General features: G+C 40.3%; 2 protein-coding genes across 13 annotated transcripts; one reads left to right on the top strand and one right to left on the bottom strand.

Annotated features, from left to right (window-relative positions):
* The first annotated feature begins 196 nt into the window (after positions 1 to 196).
* LOC109629999 (uncharacterized) lies at positions 197 to 20,803 on the top strand. Of its 7 annotated transcripts, none has more exons than XM_020087993.2 (20): positions 197 to 319; positions 2,353 to 2,535; positions 5,327 to 5,478; positions 5,895 to 6,003; positions 7,750 to 7,798; positions 7,914 to 8,016; positions 8,139 to 8,559; positions 8,643 to 8,842; positions 9,520 to 11,871; positions 13,221 to 13,334; positions 13,411 to 13,449; positions 13,535 to 13,629; positions 13,724 to 13,840; positions 14,868 to 15,037; positions 15,982 to 16,084; positions 16,218 to 16,379; positions 16,580 to 16,661; positions 17,739 to 17,841; positions 17,930 to 18,150; positions 18,298 to 20,803. In XM_020087993.2, exons 2-20 carry the CDS (start codon positions 2,375 to 2,377, stop codon positions 18,444 to 18,446), a joined length of 4,902 nt encoding a protein of 1,633 aa, XP_019943552.2. In that variant the 5' UTR covers positions 197 to 319; positions 2,353 to 2,374; the 3' UTR covers positions 18,447 to 20,803. The 7 variants fall into 7 exon arrangements, with proteins under 7 accessions (XP_019943552.2, XP_069390693.1, XP_069390694.1 ...); XM_069534592.1 differs by having other exon boundaries at positions 17,930 to 18,135; XM_069534593.1 differs by having other exon boundaries at positions 7,959 to 8,016.
* LOC109630056 (zona pellucida-like domain-containing protein 1) lies at positions 20,002 to 24,917 on the bottom strand. 6 transcript variants are annotated; one of them, XM_069534600.1, is made up of 12 exons: positions 24,832 to 24,917; positions 24,218 to 24,333; positions 23,901 to 24,127; positions 23,153 to 23,337; positions 22,970 to 23,042; positions 22,772 to 22,869; positions 22,603 to 22,683; positions 22,339 to 22,510; positions 22,149 to 22,248; positions 21,450 to 21,482; positions 20,899 to 21,047; positions 20,660 to 20,799 (listed from the first exon to the last, which is right to left on the bottom strand). In XM_069534600.1, exons 1-11 carry the CDS (start codon positions 24,900 to 24,902, stop codon positions 20,938 to 20,940), a joined length of 1,266 nt encoding a protein of 421 aa, XP_069390701.1. In that variant the 5' UTR covers positions 24,903 to 24,917; the 3' UTR covers positions 20,660 to 20,799; positions 20,899 to 20,937. The 6 variants fall into 6 exon arrangements, with proteins under 6 accessions (XP_069390700.1, XP_069390698.1, XP_069390704.1 ...); XM_069534601.1 differs by having other exon boundaries at positions 20,667 to 20,802; XM_069534599.1 differs by lacking the exon at positions 20,899 to 21,047 and having other exon boundaries at positions 20,002 to 20,799.
* Between the last annotated feature and the right edge of the window lie 294 nt (positions 24,918 to 25,211).

A 25,211-nucleotide genomic window follows, 5' to 3' on the forward strand; every position in this document is an offset into this window, starting at 1 on the left:
GGGGCATTAACCTTTTTTTGCCCCAGGGTCTATTTTCTCATGATCAGCCCCTGGTGGTTGTAAACAGTAACCTGAGGTTCACACCCTTTGTTCAAACACTCGTCTGAACATGTGCAAACTAAGGACACCTGCTGGATGCTTTCTGTTATTACATCACAGACAATGGACATGTACAATGTACATTTTGGCGACGTGTGTTTGATGCACATGTTGGTTCCTCCCTGAGGCCCGCCCTCCTCTTCCTCCTCCTCCTCCTCCCCTTCCTCCTCTCCTGTCTGGAGTCTCCAGCAGCAGCAGCAGCAGCGGATCTGTAGAGAAGGTAAAAACAAACCCTTTATTTAATCTTTATTTATCACTGCAATAAGAAAAATGTCAACAAAACCTGAAGACAAAGTTTTCTCTGAGGCTGCAGATGAATTATTGTCAGGAGTAAAAACCAGTGAGTTTTTATTTCAGAGTTTTCTAACAAAGTTAAAATATTTGTTAATATGAAATGTGTTCTACCATATATCACTCACTCACCTGCATTTTTGACAATCTGTTGGATTTTCTAACTTCTTATCATTTAAGTTGGAAACATGAACCAGTTCAGTGTGATTCCTCTAAAGCCAAATTCAAATGAATCTGTTTTAATTGTTTGCTGAACAGAGAAAAACAACTCGGAGTCTAGGGAACATTTTCAGTCCTCACTTTTATTCACTTCAGAATCTGCAGCTGCACAGGGACCTCACACGTGTTCATTGTATTGTTAAAAGCAAAGTGCTGTAGGTTGAATAATAACAATATTGATGTTGATAATAATGAATGCTCAGTCAGACAGTTGGTCCGTGCAGCCCTCTGTCAGGCAGAGTTCTTTTACTCTCACATCTGTTGTCAGTATAACCAGTTTCCTGAATAAACATGCAAATGGAGCAAACAAGACACATTTTCATATTTATAATTGACAACTGGATCCTGGACACAGGACACAAACAAGGAACTGTTAATTTCTAATATGTGAAATGTCGAATAATATTTTTATAAGATTTAGTCATTTCAGTGAAATCATGTGACACCTTTTTATGTTTTTTTTTCCATATCTGCACTGTTACCAGTAATGATATTATATTTATTACTGCTACTAGGGAGGTTATATTTCACTGGCATTTGTTTGTTGGTTTGTTCATTAGCAGACTTACGCAAAAGCTTCTGGACGGATTACGTAACTTGATGGGAGGATGTGTTGTGGGTCAGAGAAGGACTCATTCAATTCTGGTGTGGGTCCAGGATTGTGTCTTTCATTCTCTTTAACATTGTGAGATATAGGCAGGGTGCGATTTAGACCAGATCCAAGTAAAAAAGCTGGATCTAGTGAATTTAAACATGGTTTCCTAAGTGGACTGTTGGACCTTGAACTCTGCTGATGGTCATGTTGGGTTTTAAAACTAATCAGATACATCTTCCTCTGAAATATTATTCAGTAGAAGTACAAGTCAACTCAGAATGGATGTATTCAATTTGTAGCTTAAAGGTTTTGTTTAGGTCAATTTAGTGAGTGAATCCACTCTCACACAGACACAGATATGACTGTATAATCCACTTATCACTTCACAACCATTAATGGAAAGATTGGAGCTGCTTTTACGAGTTTCTGGTCTAAATGGAGCTGATGGCTGCTGCTGCGTTCATTGTCCATAATCAGAAGCATGTTGTATAGAGGCAGTTGTTCAGTGGCTGTGTTAGATTTGCATGTTGTGTTTGTTGGTCACATATTTTAGGAAACCACCCACTAATCAACAGTTTATTTTCAGATGCTCTGCATGTTTTTAAAGGAGTGAGTTCTTCATGAGTTTTTCAAGAAGTCCAGTTAACTTCTCTCTGTCCTTTTATAGAGAGAAGAGATGTAAAAATTGGGAACTTGTGAGCAAAATGTGTAGTTTTTAAAGATAAAATATGATAATGATATTTTAACATGGTATGACAAACATATGTCCCACTGGAGACACCATCTTTCAAGTAAATGTATTTGTGTAGCACCTTTCAATACAGCCATTACATAGTGCTTCACAAAGAAAGGTCAAAGACAACAAACAAAAACATACACTCCATAAATCTCATTTAAAATCAAAGACACCAAATGGTCAAATACAAAATCATCCTTTTGTATAACATCATTTAAAAGTAATTGCAAAAGAAAACGATAAAATAAAACATACGTTAAGAGGAACCATTGAGGGACTGGTCTCCAGTCCATACCTGACAGAGGAATACGTGTATCTAAACCACACCTGTGTTATACACAATGCACATTTATCTATTTTGTTTGTTTCTTGTTGTTTAGTGAATTTGTCGCCTGATGTTTTCGTTTGACAGTAGTCACAGAAACATCCGGTGGATGTTTCCTGCTGCTGAGTGTTTCCACAGCCGGCCGGTGAGCGAAGCAGGAGGCGGGGCCATGATCGACCTGAGCCACCTAACGGAGGAGGAGCAGGGGAAGATAATGACGGTGCTGAGGCGGGACACAGAGCTGAAGAAGGCCGAGGAGGAAAGAATCAGGTGGAGAAATATGTGTCTCCCTCTGTTCACAATCACATTCTGAAAACCCTCATCAATCGGTACTTTGCATGAGCTGAAATGTTATGTGCCAACTTTTAAGCTAATGTTATGTTATTCAGTTAATGTCATTTTAGTGATTCAATAAGAGCTCTGAGGTCTTTCCATTGCTCGTCTTGTGAGAGGAGGCCTTTGTTGGAGCGTAAACATGCAGCTGAAAATTACGCTTGTTCGGCCCTAATGGAATAATGGAATAACAGCTTTGCAGGACACACAGTTTGTGTCCAATGGCTGGGAAGCCTCAGTGGGAGATGTGCAATTAGATTTAAGCCAAGTTGAAGTCCACACACTGAGAGGAGGATCATGCTGCTGTGACAGGAATAGAAAGGCTGAGAGGCGTGATGGTGTGACACCTCACCTGAGAGGAGAGAAAGACACACAGAGAGGACATACGGCCTCTGATGAAACCACACTTACCTTCACTACATCCAGATTTTTATCTTTTGAATCTAAATTGCAAACACTCATAAATACCAGGCCTGTTTTTTTCATTGAGATAACATGAATTATTCTCTGAGAAATCAAGGAAAAAGTGGGAAAACTCGATGTTAAAGATGTGGATGTGCACCAATATATAATGGGTTCTGACCTATACCCAGATAGCAAACGGACATGGGCCACTTCAGGCAATAATCTGGGACAAATGGCCTTTTTTGGCCTGGACAAAATGAATGTAAGCGTAAAGTTGCCCACTTGTGAAATAGCAAATCTTAGCCCAAATAGCATGAAACTAATTCGGGCCACCTTTGGCACCTCTGGCTGATTATTGCTATGGCTTACTTGTGGTCCAGATCTGGCAAAGATGTGTGGACCACCAAAGTGCCAATATACCACATGGTATGTGTGCTGGCTGCGGGGCGTCGGCCATGCGCAGCATCCATCCACCAAGTTTTGTGGAAATCCATCCTGTAGTTTTTACACAATCCTGCTAACTGAAAAAGCGAAAATACAACCTTGCTTTAAGTTTACATTAAAAATCTTAATGTCAGAGACAATGTTGACAATGAAAAACACAGAATTGCAGATTACAGTTAAAATGAAGCTGCTCCTGAGCTTTTTGTTGAACTTCGGGAGGAGTCAGACATTCCTCACGCTGTATGTTCAGTGCACGCAAAGACAAACAACAGATCTTTTCTAGCTTCTCTCCCACAAGCTTCACGTCCTCATTACCCTTCACGAAGCATTTAAACGAACGAAAAAGCAAAACAAAACAAAACCCTCTCTGAAGATGTTCAATTTCAAGACTCATGTATGTCCTGAAACAATGTGCTTTTTATTGTGACTATAATAGAATTGGCAGACCAGATTTTTCATCAGCAGGAGGCTGAATGCTCGCTGTGTTCCGGGCGCTCTACTGTAAAAGGATTAAATCCAGCAGCCTGTAATAATGTGCTGCCCTTTTTTCACATGACCATTGTGAAGCAACGTCGAGAGGGAAGATGAGCCGCAGTGATCATCTCAAGGCACATGGTTTTTTTTCCCTCTTTGATTCAATTTCAACTTGATGGAAATGTTTTCCAAATTCCTTCCTTTAGATGGATCATGTGCAAGTGTTTCATGAGGCTGATAAAGTGGCGGAGCTGGAGACAAATATACTGCATAGTTTTTAAATGCAGTAATGAACATTGTACGTTTCTTCAACAAGCTTAAGAGAAAAACAGAGAATCAAGACAACAACAACAACAATAATCTAACAGTGTGTTGGCGTGTCCATCTGTTCCATTGATTCCTGAAGGATGTTCTTCAAATATTGTAAAAAAAAAAAAAAAAAACTTTACTTGACTTATGGATGAACTGATACGATTTTTATGGTCAAAGGTGAAAGTTGAAGGTCACAGTGGCCTCACAAATGATGTTTTTGGGCTCTTAAAGATGGTATCTCAAATCTGCCGTAGGGGAATCGTCCACCTGTATGTCTCATTCTCTTGAACACGAAATCTAAAAGACCTCGAGGGAATTTCATTAAAATTTAGTACAAATATTCATTTGGACTCACTGATGAAGTAGTTAGAATTAGGAGATCAAAGGTCAAGGTCACGGGGACCTGACTTGTCTTGTGAACACGAGAATTTCTTAAAACCCATTCCCAGCTGTGAATGTGTTATTGTGAGAACGCCTCAAGAGAATCCTTTCAAATTTGGCAGAAATGTTCAGTAGGACTCACAGATTAACTGATTATAAAAGGTCAAGGTCACACTGGCCTGATGATTCTTGGCCTCTTGAACATGATCTACCTTTTAGGGAATTCTTCCAATTTTAAGCAGTCAAAAATGAACTGATCATATTTCAGAGCTCAAAGGTCAAAAGTCACTGTGGCCTCATATGAGTCTGGAAAAAAAGCTTATGTTGACTGAAGCACACAACCATGAAGCGTTAATTCTACTTTCAAACCTAAAGTATCTCCAGTTGAGGAGACACCACTCTGTCCTTGTGGTGTGAACTTCAAAACCTTGTGTGCTTGTCTCCTCTTTGTTCAACCCTGGATTTCTATTTCACCTGATATTTGGATATTAGTGCCACTCAGTCTGATTTAAAGCGGTGTCAGGTTCTCCATTCAGTGCAGTTTAAAGCGTTATCTTGTAGTTGTTCCCTGACAATAGAGCATGTCCTTGTGTCTGCAGGGACAGAGGAACAATGAACGTTTGTGTTCTTTTACAACTTTCCATAAATGACTCTATAAAAAAACCTTTTCATTTAAATATCTGTACATGTTTCCTTTGTGTTTTCCCAACAGGAAGCTGGAGAAAATACTGACCAGTGGGTCGCAGTCAGACGGGAAGATGAAGTACCTGACCGGAGAGTGGTTCTACGAGGCCAAGAGCCGCAGACATATGGACAAGATCCATGGCTCAGAGATCATCCTGGCCTCCATGAAACAGAAGAGAGGTGTGTTTATTTTCTCATCAAGGAAATAATCTAGATCCTCTGTGACCCCAGCGCTGGCGGCTCAGTAACAAACTTTGTTTTCTGCCTGTTCTCCTGCAGCAGGTAATATTTTCTTGATCCCACAGATGTTGGCTTTGTGCTCAGATGGATAAAATATTGCCTGGTGAGAAAAACTAAGCTTAAATCGGAAATTCTCTGAGATTAAACTGATACCCAGACAGTGGCCTTAGCGAATGTTACAGCAGAGAATAAACAAATATGAGAAAAACAACCCACTTGAATGCTGGTTTCATCCAGGGCAAAACATTTTACCCTTTAACAGCAGAATGTTTTCAACAGTGGGATCATAAAAACAACCCAGTACTGGACAACAGGTGAAAATAACATTTCATATTCCTGTGTTCTTTCTGTTGCAGACGGGTCTGTCAGATCGGAAAAATCCAAAACACCCAGCATTCGAGGTTCAGTCGTCGCTCCACCTAAACCCATCAGGCATTTGGAGGCGCTGCAGCCACAGGCCATAAAGTACACAATGCTCTTTGTCTCGTACATTCATAGATTCGCTGTCCTCATTTTCCTATTTGCATGTTCATGTTAAGCCACAGTGCAGGCTTTGTTTACACAAATGCCAGGTTGGAGACTTCATCAGGTGGTGAGTCACATTTTCTTCCATTGGACTGACACATTGGACTGACAAATATCTAACTACGGTTACCTGAACTCTTAAATGCAGGTTTTACGCTTTTGAATCTCTAAACAAAATTTTTCAGACATGAAACAGAGCATAGCAGGAGATTGTCCGGGTCAGATGTAAAAACAAAAATTCAACATGATGTGAAGATTCTGCTGCAAAAAAACCCACATTGACACTGACATCGACCTGTGACGTCAAAAGCTCTTGAATCTCATCATCTTTCCAAGTTTACCAGAGCGTTCGTTCGTTCTCATATACAACCCTTCTGGAACATTTTCAGGAAAATGTCCAGACTTCAGAAAGCAGCGTTATTGAACACTTGAATCACAGGTTGTTCTTTGATCGAGCAATAATCCCACAGTCGCAAGCAAGACTTTATCCATTTCCTGTCTGTCGACCTTAAAACTTCCACTACAAAGCACCAACTCACACCACGTTGAATAATTCAGTTTAAGATACAGGAGCGGCTCCCTCGCTCTCTTCCTCTGTCTTCCACTGTGTGTTTGTGTGCAGTGTCTTGTGACTCAGCCTGTGTAAACATAGGTGGTGCTCTCTGGGAATATGTCTGTTTTATAGCCCAGCAGCTGCATCTACAGTTGTGTGTGCAGGATACACACTGACATATGAAGGGAAAACAGTTTCATTCAACAGAGCTCTCACTTTAATTACTCTGAATGAGAAGTGACTACTGATGTCAGTGTTAAGGTTATTTCTGGAACAAAACTATCAGGATGTTATTATATTTTTGATTGAATTGAATATTTTTCTAATATATATATATATATATAATGTTATATTGAGGCCATCTGTCACATTGTTGTGAGGGAATGTGGAATAAGGAAAAAGGCAATGTGTTCAAATTAGGTACAATAGTAGGATGAACTGATTAGAATTTGGTGGTTAGAGGTCAAGGTCAAGGTTCAAGGTCATTGTGACCTGATATGAGTCAACACATGTTTGTAGACTGAAACTGTACTGGTTAGAGGAGGCATACAATTGTAGTTTATCTGTAATTCTACTTCAAGAGTAACTTCATTTCCCCAGAGGAGGGTGTTCTCTCTACTGAAACTAAAACATGGCAAACAACAAAAAATGTATGTATATGTGTTAAGTAACTTGGTGCCATAGCTGAAACACAGTTAATACCATTCTTCAACAGTATGGTCAATATTTGGTTTGGCCGAGCTTCTGTACTTTGTGTGGCGGGCTGTAAATCCTAAACACACAAAAGACCCAAGAATGTCGTTGCATAAACTGTGTTTACAGTCTGATAACGCAATATTTTACCATGACATTCCTCAGTTTTATTAATGCATTTTTTAATGTAACCACATCTTTTTAATCATGTTGTTCAGCCACTAAACACAAGGTATCGTGACTTTAGTTTTCTCTCTTACCCTTTGAGTTGATTGGATTGATGCAGTTATTTACAGACGAGCAGGCTTCAGTCATGCACACGCGTGTACATCAGAGCAGCAGACACATACCATTAGAATGATCTTTATCTGTGTGACCTCATCTGATGATCACTAGAGTCTGTTTTTCTTTTAAATGTACTTTTCATTTTTTTCCTCCAGTGATGCTGAAAAGGAGAATCTAAATTCGGCCGTCCACTCCCCGAGAACGGTAGGTGTTTGTGTTGCAAAGCAGATTTTCTCAGTTCATTTTTCCTTTCTATGATACAGTCAGTTATTTCAGCCATTGTAATGTAAAACAATAATTGTATAAATTTTCCTTCCAGCCAAGGCACAACCCTTTCAACTGTACGTCTCTTATCGTTATTCAGCCACCTGAAAATAATAATGACATGTCGAGCAGTCGGGACCAGGACTTATCTGAGACAGGTTTGAATTGAATTTTATAATGAAGATGAACACATTTGTGAGGCTGCGGTATTTGTAATATATTAAAAATGAATCTATTATGCCACAATGCCTCTGTTATCGTTCTACTGTGTTTCCCTCAGAGCTCTTATCTACTCGGAAGAGTCGCCCTGGGGACGAGGCCAGTCCGACTTCAGGGGGCTCCATCATATCAGAGAGCTCCTCTGCAGGTTTCAAACCGGTGCCAAAGAAGAGGACGTTTCTCTCGAGACGTTCCTGCGGCCAGTCAGAGAGCAATGGCCCTGGCATAGATGCTCAGGGAGGGACTTCTGGGATAGTTCCTGCTCCAAGACTAAGCCTCCAACGTGGCTCCAGTGGGAGCTCGAACCAGTCGTATCTGAAGAGCCAAGAGGAAATGCCTCAGATAAGTGCAGTTCCAGTGTTTAACCAGGTGTCTCAGCCATCCAGCTCTGCAGATGAATCTTCCCAGCAGCCGCTGAGTCAGGTTTCCTCGAATTCCAGCCTAGAGAGAGAGAAACGCCCACCCTCAATAACCAGAGACAGGTCCGTGGATAAATTCTTCACCTTTTACAACTTTTACCCAAATCTTGAATCAAAACTCATTAAAAGTGCCTGTATGATTTCAGACTGGCCACATTCATCAGAGGTGATGTTGTTCCTGAGAGAGAAACCCGACAGAGGAGCGATGACGGAGACCATCTGACCCGTAGAGAACTTGGAAATACTGTCGTCCTGCACACCAGCCGCACTCAGGGCTCGGACAGAGAAATCAACAGCAGCGAGGGAACGAGGCTGGAGGAGCTGAGTTTGACCCGAAGTGTTTTGGGTAAGTTTAGTAAAAGACACAATTTTATTTACTTTTGTAAGGAAGAAAGAAAAAAATGATATAGAAATGAAAAAAGATGTATATTTTGTACAGTGCATTTTTGTTTCATTATGCCTTTAATTATCTGGAGTAGAGTCACCCTAAGAAAAATCACTCCAAGATTTTGTTGGGATGCAAAGTGAAATACCTATTTTTGTGTGTATTGTCATATTTTGCACAGATACCTTAGTGGGATTGACAGTGTTTTGTTCTCCAAAAGTGCTAAAATATTATAAAACACAAAATTGAGTTTGTAAATCCTGTGTATTGGAACAGAGAAGATGGCTGATGGAAACAAGAGCAACCATGACACTGTGGCACCAGCTTCAAAATCTTTTACCAAAGAGTAGTAATGTATTGAGGTGCTCATAAGGTAATTAGCTCAAATTCTATAGGAGCAATTATACATATTTTATTAGGTTACTGCTGTATTCACTGCATCAAGTAGATCCAGAGCTGCAAGGGAAATGTTCATTGCGTGTATACAGCCAAGTTAAGTTTGTGTGCCAGTTTGTCATTGAGCAGCTACTTGTGTTTTTTTGATAAAATGAGTCATCAAAATGATTGTGTACGACTGACGGTAATAGCTTTCTGATTATAATCAGACACTCAATTTTCTTTCCACACCTTTCTTTCAGATCCAGAGCCTCCTATATCTTATGATCTTAACTTTATCGATAAATCTGATCAGCAAACACAAAAGAAATCCGATCAGACACACACGTTCAGGTTATCCACTCAGGCAACCAGTCCCACCAGCGATGAGGACTCCATTGCAAAGGTGCTGGAATGGTTCAGCCGCAGCGTCGACAGCAGCGATTTGCTGAGTACAGACGAGGGCACAGAGGCCACAAAGAGCTCAGACAAACATATAGAAAAAAACAAATTAAGAAGTGAAGATACAAAAGAGAAAAAGAAGGAGGCTTTTGAAACAAAGAGAGGTCACCTACAAAGGCAGATTAATGAGGCCAAAGTGTTTAGAGCCCCAGACCGAGCAGGCAAGAAGGAGTTGAGTGAAACACAAGAGGAGGTAGAGAGGGACACCAGGGAAAGAATGCGGTCACAGGAAGTGAAACATAATGACGATGAAAGCCAACCACTAAAAATCTCTCATCTGAAGTCATTCTGGGAGAAAAGCAACATGGGCCCAAAAATACTTATCAGGAATTCAATCACGCCCAGCGACAAAGGACAAGAACTTATTTATCTCTCAGAGGAGAAAGAGGAGGAGAACGTGAACAAACCCCACATGGTGTCCGACACGCCATCTGCTCCTGGGATATACAACGGGAGGGGGATTTATGCCTCGAAGCGTGGGGACGAGAGAGAACAGAAAGATGTCACAGACAATGTTCTCTTGAATAATAAACAGCAGGACCATACTTTATCTCAAAAGAATAATAATGACCCAACATGTAACTCAGATTATTTTAAGTTACTATCCAGCCCCCAAGCAGCTGACAGAGGAGGCTCAGACACTGAGATTTTAACTCGACTGAGTCTGCAGCCTAGTCTAGAGTCTGAGAGCATCTCTTCATTCAAACTAAATTCACAGCCCGACAGTTTTTTCCAATCAAGAGAGACCCCTCTGCAGGAAGAGCTGTTGAAACCAGACTACAAGCAAGGTGGCAATGATGTGCACGTCACCTCGAAAGCACAACTTCACAGAGGCTCGAGTGAAGAAGTGAAAAGGAGGGAAAGTGACAATAAGAGCATGCAATCGAGCATGTCTCCTAAAAGAATAGAAGATGTGTCCAATAAAGACAAAGCTAGCATTCCTCATTCACACAGACAAGGTTCAGCACATCAGGAAAGTACAGCAGAGAGGATCAAGCAGCTCAAATCTTTCTGGGAGCAGGAGAGGAACAAGCCCATTTTCTACACCGGCACGTCTAAATCTCTTGGGGAAGGTAAACTCACTCGTGGTGCAAATCAACTAAATAAAAGATTTACAAAGTCGGAGTATGATCTGAGGTTAGTTGGAAGTAATTCAGGCAGCGAGGACGAAGATTCCAATAGAGATCAGAATCAACGGATAGAAAAGTTGTCCCCAAGCCTCAGCGCGAGTCGAACACAGTTCCACAATCTGCGCGATTTCTGGGATGATTCCAAGTCAGACACGAAAGGATCAGTTTTGTTCGACAAACCCAAAAGCCCCAAAAGGAAAGAGCCAGTAGGTGCCCAGTTTCCACCTCAGGAGTTTAAGAGCGGTGATGCTGAGATTTACCGTTTGTCTTCAGCTATCGACAAAACAAGGCCGGCTGCCATGAGGTCATCTCCGCAGAGCCGATCCAAGTCACCACATGATAGACAGATGGGGTCAGGGGCAAGAGCTTTGATCGACAGCAAAAACAACCTGTCCAATTATGCGACAATTGAGTCCAAAAGAGGCGCCAAAGACTCTGGTCGAGAGGAAAAATCCACAAAACCACAAAGCAGCTCAGGAAAAGAGCCTCGGTCTCCGAAGAGGAAAGACACTTTTGGCAAATCCAGCAGTCGAGGAAATCCTTTGCGTCGCACTACAAGCATGTTCACGCTGAGTGTTCCTGATGAAAAAGATCACGTCCAGATGAAAATGGATGTAAGCCCTGTCCACTCCCACAGCAGGAAGCAAAGGCAGAACGCTGAAAAAGGGGCCATGCCGAGGAGATTTTCAGAGGGAATCGACACTATGACTCCACGTGCACGGGCGTTTGTTCCCAGAGATTACCGGCATTACCTGGGCATGACGGACAAGACCAGCGTCCACACCTCACTCGCCCCGGCCGTGAAGAGCGAGGGCTCAGAGGGAAAATCCGGGTATGACTTTGACCTGAGCAGTCCAGTGAGAGCAAGCACCCCGGTGAGTTCAGAGGAGCGTTACAGCAGGAAGGGCAGCCAGACAAGTCAGCGCCCCCTGTGGGCAAACTACAGCAGCTCAGATACTGGCCCAGAGTCGTCTATGAGCAGCACGTCAGACACCTGGTCAACCTCGAGGAACAGTTCAAACCGTGAGCACCAACTTCTGTTTTTACAGTGTAAAATGAATAATAATAATTTTTGCAACTTCCAAGTCAACATGTAAGTCAACATGCTACATTAACCAGCTTTTATCTGAATATCATCAGTTCAGTCACAAAGTAGGGAAGTACCTCTGCTCAATGTGTTTATCATAAAGTTAATTCTTGACCTTAAATACAAGACATTAAAAAATGTTTTTGTAAGAGAAACCTTCAGATGAACTTTGTTTTTTTAAGTCAATTGAATGAAGACCGATAATGAATTCGATTACAAGTTACCCTAAAATTAAATAAAAGCAAATCAGGAGTAAATGTCAAAGAACATTAAGGGATTTTTTTTATTAACATAATCCTCTCAATGCATAGTTATGGAAATATTTGTATCATATTGGATTGTATCTAGCTGTATCCTTCATATCACGTCCGTGTTCATTTATCTCTGTTGGCAGCAGTAGATTTCTGTAAACAGTGTGTGTGCCTGCAGTCAACTGCCTGTGTTTGGTTTGTGGGCTGGGCACTGACTTTTCTACACCGCATAGAAAAAAGAAACATTTCACCAAACTACAAGTTCAGCAGTTTCTCAGCAGCTTAATTTTAAAGTAGTTCAGGTATATTACTGAGTATTTATTTTACGCAGTTGTGGGTGGTGCATTTTTCTACAGGGGAGCCAACATCACAATACAAAATGTACCTGTGAGATATCTGGCTGATCAGGTCCAAACGTTGAACTGACGTCTTCATGACTCACTGCAGCATGATTATATATCTATATATGATTTATCTATCCAGCTGCAGAAGTATCGACTTATGTACTTACTGTATCACTTTTTAGTTCAGGTTATGTCCCATTCACCAACATAGAGGAGGCGGGGTTAATTACCTATACTCCAGCCAGCTACCCGGGGGCATTGGAGATTCTTTGGCTTCACTTTTGGGGAGTCATGTCATCCATCTTTATATACAGGCTATCATCACGCCCATGATCACAACCCTGCTGCATGCTCTGCTACCATGTTTCAATTCATCGGATGCATCCCTCTGCTGCCACCTGTTGGGTGGTGGTGGGTAATGAACAGCCTCCTACTGCTTGTATTAAATTTGAGCAGATGTAAATTTACAAATTATAATGAGAGTCTGAGAGCAAAGATTCTTTTGATCCAGGTCAGAGGGGGTCTAGTGCCCCCAATGTTCCATGGACCAGCCGCTACTCATTTCATGTTGGAAAACGTAGATACATCAGTAAAAAACATAATCTTGCCCTCAAACACTGTCTATCATTGGTTTTTACATTTGCTAATTTTAGCAAAAACCCAGTGAATCCAACCTGTTTCTTCCTGCAGGTGAAAATGGCAATGAAACCCAAAACCCTGTAAGAAAAGCATTGAGGCGAGCAGAGGCACGGCCTAAGAATCTGGCTAAAAGTATAGAGGACATGACGTCATGTATATCTCCACGTAAGCTTGTCTTCCAAATCAATCATTTCCCAAATTGATGATTCCCGAGTGACATAGATTTCTGTGTTTCTCACAGGGCAAGATTCAACTGCTGACCTCAGACACATCAGTGATGGTGAAAATTACCCTAAATGATTTCATGAAGGATATATTTGCCTGTGGCAGTCTAGTCAAGATACTGTATCTTTCTCTCTCTTCAGTTTCAACCATCCCGTCACCATCCTCATCCTTAAATGCAGATCCAGACCACCTGAAGAAGATGAGCAAATCGGTTCCTTCGTTCTTACAGAAGGAGGTAAAACCACCTGTTCACCTTTCTGTCCTGGAAGTCAAAGTCCGCTCTGCCTCCCCATGCACGCAGCTTTCTGTGCCTGCTGTGTGTGTTGCAGGACACTGACAGGGATGCTGACTCCACCTGTGAAGACAGCAACCAACGAGGAAGACTAATGATGGGCAGTTCGATGACTAACCTCTCTGGCTCCTCCGGCATGACGTCTATGTCTTCTGTATGTTTACGCGAGGCAGCATGCTTCACTAACCCATCAGCAAGCTTCACATTAAGGCACCCCTCTCTGAACCTGCTCTGCTTGTTGTCTTTTCATCGTACACTGTGACTGACATCAACCTGCTACTAATTTTCCATTTCAGATAACAGAACACATGCGTTTTTATGTTATTGTATAGGCACTAGTTCTAATCAGAACAGTCCAGGAGGAAACCAAGATGTACATTTGTAAAAGCAGCCAGTTTGTTCTTCTCTCTCTTAAAACCAGAAAAATACTGTTTGAAAACACCTCAGTTAAAACCATAGACTGTAAATAAAGATGGACAACGTCTCCACTTCCTCCCATTGTACAAAAATGTACCATCTTGTGATGGTTACGACATTTGGAACTAGAGTTTGCACAGTAGCAATCAAGGAGTGGAGCCACTGAATTAAGGTCCCGCCCATACAGGTGCTCGACCAGTCTCAGTTGTCAGTCATTACGTTTCAACTCGTCTTTACAGCATCATCATAACTATTTAAAAACAATCTAAGCAGAAACATAAACACTTGGAAAAACTTTGGTGTGAAGAAAACTACCTAAAATAAAAAAAAATATATATATATATATTATATAGGGTCCCATCCACTAATTTTGGGGAAACAGATTTATGATCGACACTGCAGCCAGCCACCAGGGGGCAAGTATATGCTTTGGCTTCACTTTTTAGGGGTTGTCATGTCCTCCATCTTTATATACAGTCTATAGCTAAAACAAATCTTGTCTTGTGTTTTAGGTTGATGTTACAACAAATTTACAGCTAGCACATAGAAAACACACATACAAACACAAAGCACAGTCAGTTAATAGAACAATAATCGACTATATGATCGATAAAAAAAAACCTGAGGCCTACCAGGAACCTTCTACATCAGTAGTAGAACTCTCTGTGAAGACTGTCTCTCTCCAAGCGGATTAGATATTTCTGCACTGATTCCAGTTATCATTGATAGTAAAATTCACGATTGCTTGATTGTGTTTGCTCCAGCTGAGTGGCAGCGTTATGACCATGTACAACGCAGACTTCGGAAATGTGGAGGTTCAGGGAAATATCCAGTTTTCCATCAACTACGTTCAGAGGCTCAGAGAGTTTCACATCTTCGTGGCCAAGTGCCAAGACCTGGCTGCAGTCGACCCAAAGAGGGGGCGCTCAGATCCGTGAGTAATGTACCTCTAATTCATCGAGAGCAATTTCTCCGATAAACGTTTTTCACATTTTACGTAGCGTCCATTCTCTTTAAACTGACGACCTGAAGTCAAACACAGGCGGGAAAGCTGCACACTCATAACTGCACCACAGACATCATTTGTTTTTTTTGTCTGTTAGATTATGCAAAATGTACAGGATGGATTATCACAAAACTTGGTGGAAGGATGGAGTATGGGTCAGGAAAGAACCCATTACATTTTGTTGCATGTAGCATTTTCTTGTAACATTGTGAAATAGGGTGTTTTTCAACAATGTCAATGATTTGTATGTGCAATTTGGTGCAGATCCTTAAATCCAAATCCAGTGAATTTAAATGTGGTTTCAAAAGGGGACTGTTGGGCCTTGGTGGAAGTATGAATTCTACTGAGTGCCATTGTAGTCTTATTTTAACTCTGGTCTATTTTGGACATCTTTTGATTTTGCCTTTATACACCACATAAAAAGCTTGGTATCTATTTTCTCAGAGAAATACTCACCGAAGTGGTGTATGAAGATGAAGTCACAGGGAAATATGTTTGGGGGGGATAAATCAATAAAGGAGCCTCTGCTACAATCCAATACAATACATATTATACTTTAATGAAGTTGTATCATAACCAAGCCACACCTCACAATCATTACTGCATTATTTGTTTATATAATGATGTACTTGATGATTAACTACAAAAGAGAAATGGGCTTAACTCTTAAATTTAGATGGTGATATCTCCTATATAACTGAAATTTTGTCAGGAAAAATATAAAGCCTGTTTAATAGGATGTTAGAAGTAATTAATTTTAGTTAACCAGTTTGTGGCATTTTGGCTTCTAACTCTTTATTGTACTGTATATCTCTGGTGTATTTGAGTTATGTAGCCTGACTTTTTGTCTGTTTGTTTTTTCTTTTTTTAAGATACGTCAAAAGCTATCTGGTACCTGACAAATCAAATCTGGGAAAGAGGAAAACATCTGTGAAAAAGAAGACATTAAATCCGACATTCAACGAGATCCTCAGAGTAAGAATCAAAGCAGATTCGATGCCTCTTGTATTAAAGACACGCTGAGAATTTCTCACGCTGTCATTTTGAATACTTGGCATGGACGACAGTCAGCAAACAAAAAGCTTCTCCCTCTTCTCTGTCCTCTCAGTATCGTGTTCGCATGGAGTACCTCAGGACTCAGACACTCATTCTCTCTGTTTGGCATCACGACACGTTTGGCAGGAACAGCTTCCTCGGCGAGGTCGAGGTGGACCTCTCCAAGTGGGACTTTGACCACACCCAGATGACCGATTTAGTCCTGAAAGCCAGGGTAAGAAAAAACCCTCACAGGTCCCGTGTTCCACTGTATTTGTTTTCTGATCAAATAACAGCAGTTTATCTTCGGATGTGGTTTCTCTGCTCAGTCTGTTGAGCTGTCTCTACTGTATCACATGCACTCTATTTGTTTTATATCCTGTGGACAGAGGACTAATGAGGAATTTTGAAAGTGCTATTTATTTAACGTTGCAGACTACACCCACTTTAGCACCGAATGGGAAAGGAGAGATGAGACTAGCCATACGGTTCCTGCCACAGATCACCCACAGTGAAGGTACACAGTCTCATGCAACTTTCAGAGGTGCACTGACCTCCAGACATTCTCGTTAAATTATCCGGAGGGGCTGTATGTGCAAACCCAAATGTCAGAATCAGTTGCACCAGACGCTCTTCTGTGTTTTTTCTGTCAGCACCCCTCATAAAAATGTCTGGAAAATTCAGTGAAAATAACCCAAATAATAGAAATGTCACATTCTTCTTCATATGTAAAAGTCAAAGTTCATGTCTGAAAATAACATTTCTCTACAATTTAAAAAAGTCATTTGTTGTGTGATAATTATTGTGATAGGTAAATTGATTTGGTTGTGTTGTTATAATGCATGCAGTGTGAGGGACAGGTGCAGCCAGATGTTCTGTGAACTATATCATTATGTCTCTTTCTTATTGAATGATATTAAATGACCAGAATATTGTCACTGATTTATGACTGGGGTTTCCCATGAATCACATATGTCTGTGATATATTATATAATAACTATTTATTCTGTAAAAAAGTCAGAATATATCAGATCTTAATCATGAACTGTATATAAAGATGGACGACAGGACAGTTCCCCAAAAGTGAAGCCAAAACATCTTGATCGCCACCTGATGGCTGGCTGCAGTGGGGGACCCGAGCCCAACCTCCCCCATGTTAGCAGATGGGACATTGATCAAACTAATAAGTCAAAAATTTATTTTAGACATGGTTTCTGTCTTTTAAGGTTGTTATTACCACACTGATGTTTGTAAATGTGGTTTGAATTCATTATTTGATGCTGTAGAAATGGGCTGAAATGGTCATGATCGACAGCTGAAACTGACTCGCAATTGGTCGAGCATGTGTATGGGACCTCGATACCATGTCTCTATCCCTGATCACTACTGTGCAGACTCTGGCTCCACATATGCAAGATGGCAGTGTTCCTATCTGATATATTTTGGCTTCATTCCTGGACAGTGGGAGGAAGTGGAGACACGTCATCCATTTTTATTAACAGATGATAGTCTTAATCAGGCAAAAATAGTTTTAGCTTCTCAGGACAGAACGATTGCAAGTTCATAAACATCTGGTGTCATTTCTTCTTTCAAGGCGTAACTAAAGACGGTCCCAACACGGGAGAGGTTCACATTTGGGTGAAAGAATGCAAGAACCTGCCTCTGATCAGGGCGACCATTGACCCATACGTTAAGTGGTAAGCTCATATTCTTCACAAGTATGAATAGGAATTCTAGATTCCTGCTGTGTCAATCATCGTGCTTCCTTTTCCCCATCATCTCAAGCTTCATGCTGCCGGACACGAGCAGGAAGAGTCGGCAGAAGACGCGGGTGCTTCGGAGGACCGTGGATCCGGTGTTTAACCACACCATGGTGTACGATGGCATCAGTGAGACTGACCTATCAGATGCCTGTGTGGAGCTAACAGTTTGGGACAGAGACAGGCTGGCAAGCAACCTGCTGGGGGGGATGAGGCTCGGAGTCGGATCAGGTATCGGTGGGAAAGGTCCATCCAGTTCTCAAGCATTACATGGTTATAAACATCAACTAAGTAAAGAATATGAGAGTAATTAAGGCCCAAAATCAATATGAAAGCCCATGTAATATAAACACATTATCAATAAACATACGTGTTTTTAATTTGTCTCTGTAGGGAAAAGTTATGGAGCAGCGGTGGATTGGATGGACTCAACCCCCTATGAGGTGGCCCTGTGGGAGCGCATGATGGCGTCCCCTGATGAATGGGTGGAGGATATACTCCCGCTACGAATGGTGAACTCTGCAAAAGCGACTTTCAAATAAGCTCCAGCACAAAGACAATCTTTATCTGACAAAGATAAACAAAACAGTAAATGAATTGCTATATAGATGCAGTGCACTGATTTAAATGCAGCCAGAAAAAGCTGATGAAATAATGACAAGAGTGAAAATTTGGGAATCAACCACGTGGTTATACTGTCACCTGTGGTGCTACCTGACAAAATGGTTCCAGATACTTTCTTATCTTTGTTCATAGTTCAGTTGTTCCAGGAAAACACCAAATGGTACATGTTATGACCTTTTTAAATGTTTTAGAGCATGAACGTCACTGTTCATAAAAACAACCTGGAGGGTGATGTAATTAAAAAAACATATTGTTCATGCTGCAATAATAACCCATTAAAACATTTAAAAACTGACTTATGTCTAACAAAGGTGACAAATTACAAAAAATAAATATCTTTAATGCCAATACTAAGACTTTGATTGCTTTTTGTAAGGTAAAAATATAAAGTAAGTTAAGAAATGTGATGGCAATGTCTCAAGGGATGACACTCAAAAGTCAACATTAATGAATATATTATATTCACCTCATTTCACTTTAGTTTTCATACATTTAAATCAAATCAGTCTTTCAGTTTCTACATTTCAGAACCTATTATTTATTTTCTCTAATATTTCTTATTTTTGTAGTAATCCTAGTTGCGTAACATTGGTCTATTAAGCTATAGATCTCCTTTAAGTAACTTCATTTTCATATATCCTTTGTTAATTAATACTAAAACACTGGGTCATGTATTTCTGTTGCACTGGACCTTTAAGAAACCAACCCTCAGAGTATATAGTTTATCTCTCCTGTCTTTATGTTCTTGTTTCTTACACAAATTTTGACAGTATTGTTCTAAATGTAATTAGAAATTGACAGCATATCTGACACATGAAGAATTATTGCACTTAAATATATGAACCATTAAAGAAATTCAATACAGGACGACTTTCACAAAGTCTTTTTTACCGATCTGCAAATTCTGATGAGTTCAAATATTTTGAGATCATCAATCATATCAACATTTATTTGGATGGACTGACACACAGTTGTACACAGAGACTGGTGAATCCTACTTTATAATTTTGAAACCTGACTTTGATGATGCCCTGTCCAATGCTCCGCTAAATGGTGACACCTTAGCTACAATGCTGAAGCTCCCCACGATTAGATGAGTATGTTTCTGATACTCTGCAGGCTAATACTTTACTAACACCTCTTTAATTCAGAAACTTAAGTTTATCATCGTTTTTTCCATCCTTCAGTTGTCCACAGAGTTTATTCAAAGCTTAACACATTTTAAGTTTTGGAGTTCCCCTGCTGGGTGTGCATGGCCAACATCCGTGCACACCACATGCAGATAAAAGCAGTTTTTCTGTAATAATGTGAACACGCCTCTGTGAGATCATACTCAGATACAGTGATGTTCAAACTGAATGCTAATGCCAACATTCTGATATTCGGATGTTTGGCATGTATGTCGCCATGTTAACAGTATTAGTTTAGTGTGTCAGCATGATAACACTTTTTAATTAGAAAAAAAAAATAAGGCTTTGTCAGGGGCATTGTATGCCTTTATTAAATAGTGATAATGTTGACATGACTGTAAATGAAGAAGAGAGAGATACAAAGAGTTGCTGATTTATAGTCTGTAATTTAGACTAATTTCATGACAGCCCAAACATTGTTAAGATATAATAACATTTCAGCCGAGCTGTGTTAATGTCAGTCAGTCGTGGTCAGTTAGTGAAATAGTTGGTCAGGTTAGTTGGTGACATATCTCACAAGCTACTTTACAAACTGGAATTATCCAAATTGACTGATCATTCACTTACATTCCAAACTGTTAACTTCAGCCTGCCATAGTGTGAGAACTGTCTTCCTTCTCAATTGAAAACATTTTATAAGTAAACTATATATAGCTGAGCACATTAGATGCTGTCATATATTAAATACCTCCACATGAAAACAGGATTAAAACTAATGTTTAATTATTGTAATACAGATTGTGTGTCCTCACATCCACCATTAATAAACAATGTAATTCTTAACGATTATAAAGTTGCATGCCTCTAACTGCTGACCCCCGTGTTAAGATGCTGCTATATGTGTAAAATGGTAAAGCTACATTGTCATATGTTGTGTAACATGAGGCTATTGTCTCTGTGACTTGTTTTACTTGCAGATGATGAAGTGCTAGGAGATAAGTCAGAGGATGTTACTGGATAAGTGGTTTTCTTCTGTTGTGCAACATGACGTAGACGGCTATGGCGACGAGGAAGATGGTTAGGATAACGATGCAGACGATCACAGCCACCACAGGGCTGCTGTAGTTCTCAGACGCCAAATCTGCTGGAGGAGGGTGCAAGGAAAGCATTAAGATATCAAACATTAATATGCTTCCGGAGCACAGTAGTAAATGTTGCTAGTTACAGTATGAGCATGTACCAAGAAAGTAGTCCATCAGAGACAGAGTCACCCAGGCCATCACAGCGAATTCAGAAAGAAACTCACAAACAGCGAGAAACACAGCACAGTCCCCATGAAAACTATTGGCACAGCAACGCCAGTTGCTTTGTTTTTGTTGTACTCTGAAGCTTTACGATGGAAAGAAGAAAACGAGATCAGTCATTGAACAGGTACCACAATCCACCGTTTGAAGAAGACAGACCAAAAATACAGAGACTATGACGCAAGATGCAAACCACTCGTGATCAGTGAGTAAGGTTGAAGTTTGCAGAGATGAGATAAACCTCTATCAAGTGATGGAAAGGCCGAATGTTTGAGAAAGAAAGGTTCTGCATGTGAATCAGAACATGCAGCACAACAGCATCTGTGAAGTGATGGTTTGGGCTTGTGTGGTGCAACAGGTTCATCAATTTAAAGAGGCTGCAGAAAAAGAATGCAAAAAGCATCACGAGTGAAGAATTCAACAGTCAGTTGCATGCTTGATGCGATTAATGAAAGTTGCAGTGAAAGAGTTGAGTAAATGTTCTTACTGTGAGAAGAGTAGGATGCTGGACGAACCTCCTCTGAAAAGTTGATCCAAACTATCATCAGTAATTTACAGGGTTCAACTTGTATTTGTTATAAACATTAACTCAAAGGATCAAAACTTGAGTTCAATATCTATTAGTTTCATGAAAGCTACAACCCGTAGCTGGTTAGCTTAGCTTGGCATAAAGACTGGAAACAGAGGGATACAGCTAGCCTAGTTCTGTCAAAAGGTTAAAAAAACCTCATGAGTAAACAACAGCTTTTTAAATCATCGCAAATGTGACAAATTTTATTGTGGTGGTTTCTGATTTCTAGACTTTATGCTAAGATAATCACCTGGTCACTCTCGCTGTGTAGTTATTGTACAGATATTAGAGATGTATTGAACATGGCTCAGAGCAATAAAATGAAGAGTACATTTCCCAAAATCTCAAACTACTGGTATAAAAGTATAAAGATATTGTATTCCAAATAAAGATCATGATTATAGCCTGGGTTCATTTTATCTGTTAAAATTTTACATTAGCCGCGATTGACCCCCATTACTTACCATTCATTTTCATACGCTTTAAAAAATAAATTCAGTTGAATGAATCGATCAATCAGTTTGCATATTTTAAATTAATTCTGACTTCATAAAATCAAAGACTTGATAGACTGATAGTAAAGGATGTTTGTTGTGATTTGCTCCAAAGACATACCACTGCTCTGTTGGCCCACAAGTATGGCAGGCGAGGTGACCGTGGCGGCGTCAGACACTTCCTGGGCCTCTCTCTTTCTCCTGTTTGTGCCATTGCAGTTCTGTTGGAAACAAAGACAGTATGAGGCTCAGTGCAATTTGATTTGTGATATCTTAACCGAGCTCTGGGGGGAAAAGACAAGTTCGCTCACAGGCAGGAAGGAGCTGCACGAGGACACCTCACAGAGTCTGGTGATGCAGTGCAGGTAGAAAGTGGAAACAGTCTGTTTTTTGTGCTCCACAAATCTGAAAGCCTCAAAGGAGAAGTACGCCTTCTGATCCACCCCGTTGCGCTCCACCTTAGTTTGTGCGTCACGTGTGCACCTTGAGTGAAAGAAAGGCGAGTCGTGTTACACAGGGAAGTTTAAAGGTAAGTGGAAGGTATTATAAACTGTGCTTGAATACAGGAGACTCACCCTACAAAAAGATCATAATAGGTATCTACAGAGGGGTAGGGGCTTGTTGTTGCATAGCATCTGTCCAGCAGCACGTTGAACCTTCAAGGACAGACAGGTGGATTCAAGGTGTTTCTTTCTTATTAATATAACGTGTGGTTTACTGCAAGCTGCCAACAAACCTAAATACCTGTCTGTTAAATTGGTGGCTGTAACTGCAACGTAGATCTTGGTCTTCAGGTTGAGTCCTGTTTGTGGGATATCTAGAACTTCCAGGTGCTGCTCAGTCTGTTCCACAGAAAAGAACAAACAAAATACATATGATATATATGATGAAATGTTTTTTTAAAAAGGTGTCTGTCCTTCTAAAAGCCAAAGGAGGTCTTACTTTGTAGAGCCATATATTCAGAGTGCTGATGAAGCTGCCATTGTTCTCTCTCATGGCCAGATTGACTCCTGATCTGTGTTGAAAGAAGCAGAAGTCATGAACTGCATTAGAAACTTGGATGTAGTTCAATCCTCCTTCACATGCAGTGCAGGTGTAGCCTTTGGTACCATGAAGTATACTCACACAGCCACTTCAGTGTTGTTCAGGACATACTGCATTGGGTAACGACAGGAGAACATGTATGTGATCTGCGGCCTGTAGGTGATCGTGCTGACGGACAGGTCTAGAGAATTAATCTCGCCTGAAATGTTGATGAACTGGACATTTGAGAAGTCAGCAAACTGTCCAGTTCCAACCTCATTGGTCACCTGATGAAAAACCATCATATATTTTAGTGAAAACAGTTCAAATCCGTTTTCTGTCTTGCCAAGATGTTTACACTTCTGTTAGTAAGTAAGATTATGCAAAAATTACTGAAAACATTTCCACCTTGGTGGAAGGATGCAGTACGGGCCAAGGAGGAACCCATTTCATTTTGGTGCGGCTCCAGATCAGGGGATGGATCCAGGAATTTATCATTGCAAGATAGGGTGGGGGTTTTGGCATTTAAACTGATTTCTCCCCCCAAAAAATTTATATTTAAGAATTGAAGGTTGATTTTAATACCAAAAGCAGATTTTTACCTTGTTGCGTTACAGATTGTGCATTATTATAATCTCATTATCTACTGGATAATCTTCATAGCCCAAGTCTCCCAGTAAATCTAACAGAATTACCAAAAAGTTTCTATAATATATGCAGATGATAACATCTTTCATTAAGTTGACAGAAAACTTTGATGCACACTAGTTGCACATCAATATAATAGATAGATAGATGTTGAATTGACAATCACTTTGAAAATAATAAGTAAAGCTATTGTAAATAATACCTTAAAGATACTATTGCAGGCGGAGATGGCACTTTCGTTCAAGGGGATTTTGAAGTTTAAGATCGGCGGGACAGCGGTCCAGTTTGCAGTCCCAAAGCACTCAGGTTTGTCAAACTCATTGTTGAGGACCATCAGAGACTCGTTGTAAAATGCTTGGTAAACTGGACAGATGTAGATGCTCAGGTCCATGTACTCGGTGCCACACACTACAGTTATGTCCGAGTTTTCTATGAGGGATAAAGAAAAGGGAGGTATAAAGCAGATTGCACAGGTGTGAAAATAACAGAGAAGAAGGTGTTATTGCAAATGCCACAAACCTGGAGGCCTGTTGGTATTACTGAGGATACAAGCATTAGGTAGCTGAGCCTCTGTCCTCAGAATTAGACCAAGCAAGCTCAGAAGAAACACCAGCCTCATTGTTCCAAGTGTGGACCTGTGCAAAAACAGCAAAACAATGAGCCGTGACACATTCACTGTCTCTTTTCAAGGGAAAGTCCTTAATAGAAAACTAAACAGACATAACAAACTTCAACCTTATTTTTAAACACACAACAAACGCACTCGAGAAAAAGCAAAAGACATGCTACAGCTTCAGTCTTGGCAGTGTCTGGATTTTAACCTCGTTATTTACAAATAAAATGCATAACATGGAATAACTGATCCTTAAATTCAGTGGCACAGATTTGCACAGGAATTAAAACATTCTCTATTTGTGAAGAAGAAAGTTAGAAATAATTTTCAATAAGATAAAGACCCTCACATTATATTTAATGTCTTTTGATGTAATGTGACTTACATTAAAATGACAGGAAATTAGTCTCCACTGTTTGAAAAAAGACACAATAATCTATATCACCTATTATCAAGAAAAATCAGCAAATGAATTTAACTGCAGTGAAAAATAATTTACCAAGTAATTTTAGGGACTCACATGTAGGTCTTCATTGTGTGCTCTTCTGTGTTGGACCTCAGATCCCTCCATTTATACTGTTGGCCCCCCATCGCCACCCAACACCCTCGCCCCAAAGGGGCGTGGAAGGGAGCATCTCAGACAATAGCATAACATGTAACACAAGCTGAGCCTTCACCATCTTAATATTTCAAGTCCATTTTTATAACAATTCATGTAGAATAAACTTTACGCGGTTCAACACGTCAAGTGGCTCCACCTCACCTTGTATTGATAGAACTGCTTTTTTCAGAAGTCTTTTTCAAAAAGCACTTTGTTTCCTGCTGTTTCATATGTAACAGGGTGTAAGTGTACCCTCACACATTTATCTATTTGCATATATGCAAAGTGATATTTGACCT

This window comes from Paralichthys olivaceus, chromosome 11 (genome assembly GCF_024713975.1).
Source record: "Paralichthys olivaceus isolate ysfri-2021 chromosome 11, ASM2471397v2, whole genome shotgun sequence".
Taxonomy (NCBI): Eukaryota; Metazoa; Chordata; class Actinopteri; order Pleuronectiformes; family Paralichthyidae; genus Paralichthys; species Paralichthys olivaceus.

What these genes read in the sequence shown, in the direction of transcription:
- LOC109629999 (XM_020087993.2), top strand. Translation starts at nt 2,375, where the DNA reads ATGTTTCCTGCTGCTGAGTGTTTCCACAGCCGGCCGGTGAGCGAAGCA. An exon ending in GCATGACGTCTATGTCTTCT is followed by an intron (nt 13,841 to 14,867) that starts GTATGTTTACGC and finishes TGTTTGCTCCAG; the next exon opens with CTGAGTGGCAGCGTTATGAC. An exon ending in ATTTAGTCCTGAAAGCCAGG is followed by an intron (nt 16,380 to 16,579) that starts GTAAGAAAAAAC and finishes TTAACGTTGCAG; the next exon opens with ACTACACCCACTTTAGCACC.
- LOC109630056 (XM_069534597.1), bottom strand. Translation starts at nt 24,902, where the DNA reads ATGGGGGGCCAACAGTATAAATGGAGGGATCTGAGGTCCAACACAGAA. An exon ending in CACACAATGAAGACCTACAT is followed by an intron (nt 24,334 to 24,831) that starts GTGAGTCCCTAA and finishes GTTTTTGCACAG; the next exon opens with GTCCACACTTGGAACAATGA. An exon ending in TGAATATATGGCTCTACAAA is followed by an intron (nt 22,870 to 22,969) that starts GTAAGACCTCCT and finishes TCTGTGGAACAG; the next exon opens with ACTGAGCAGCACCTGGAAGT.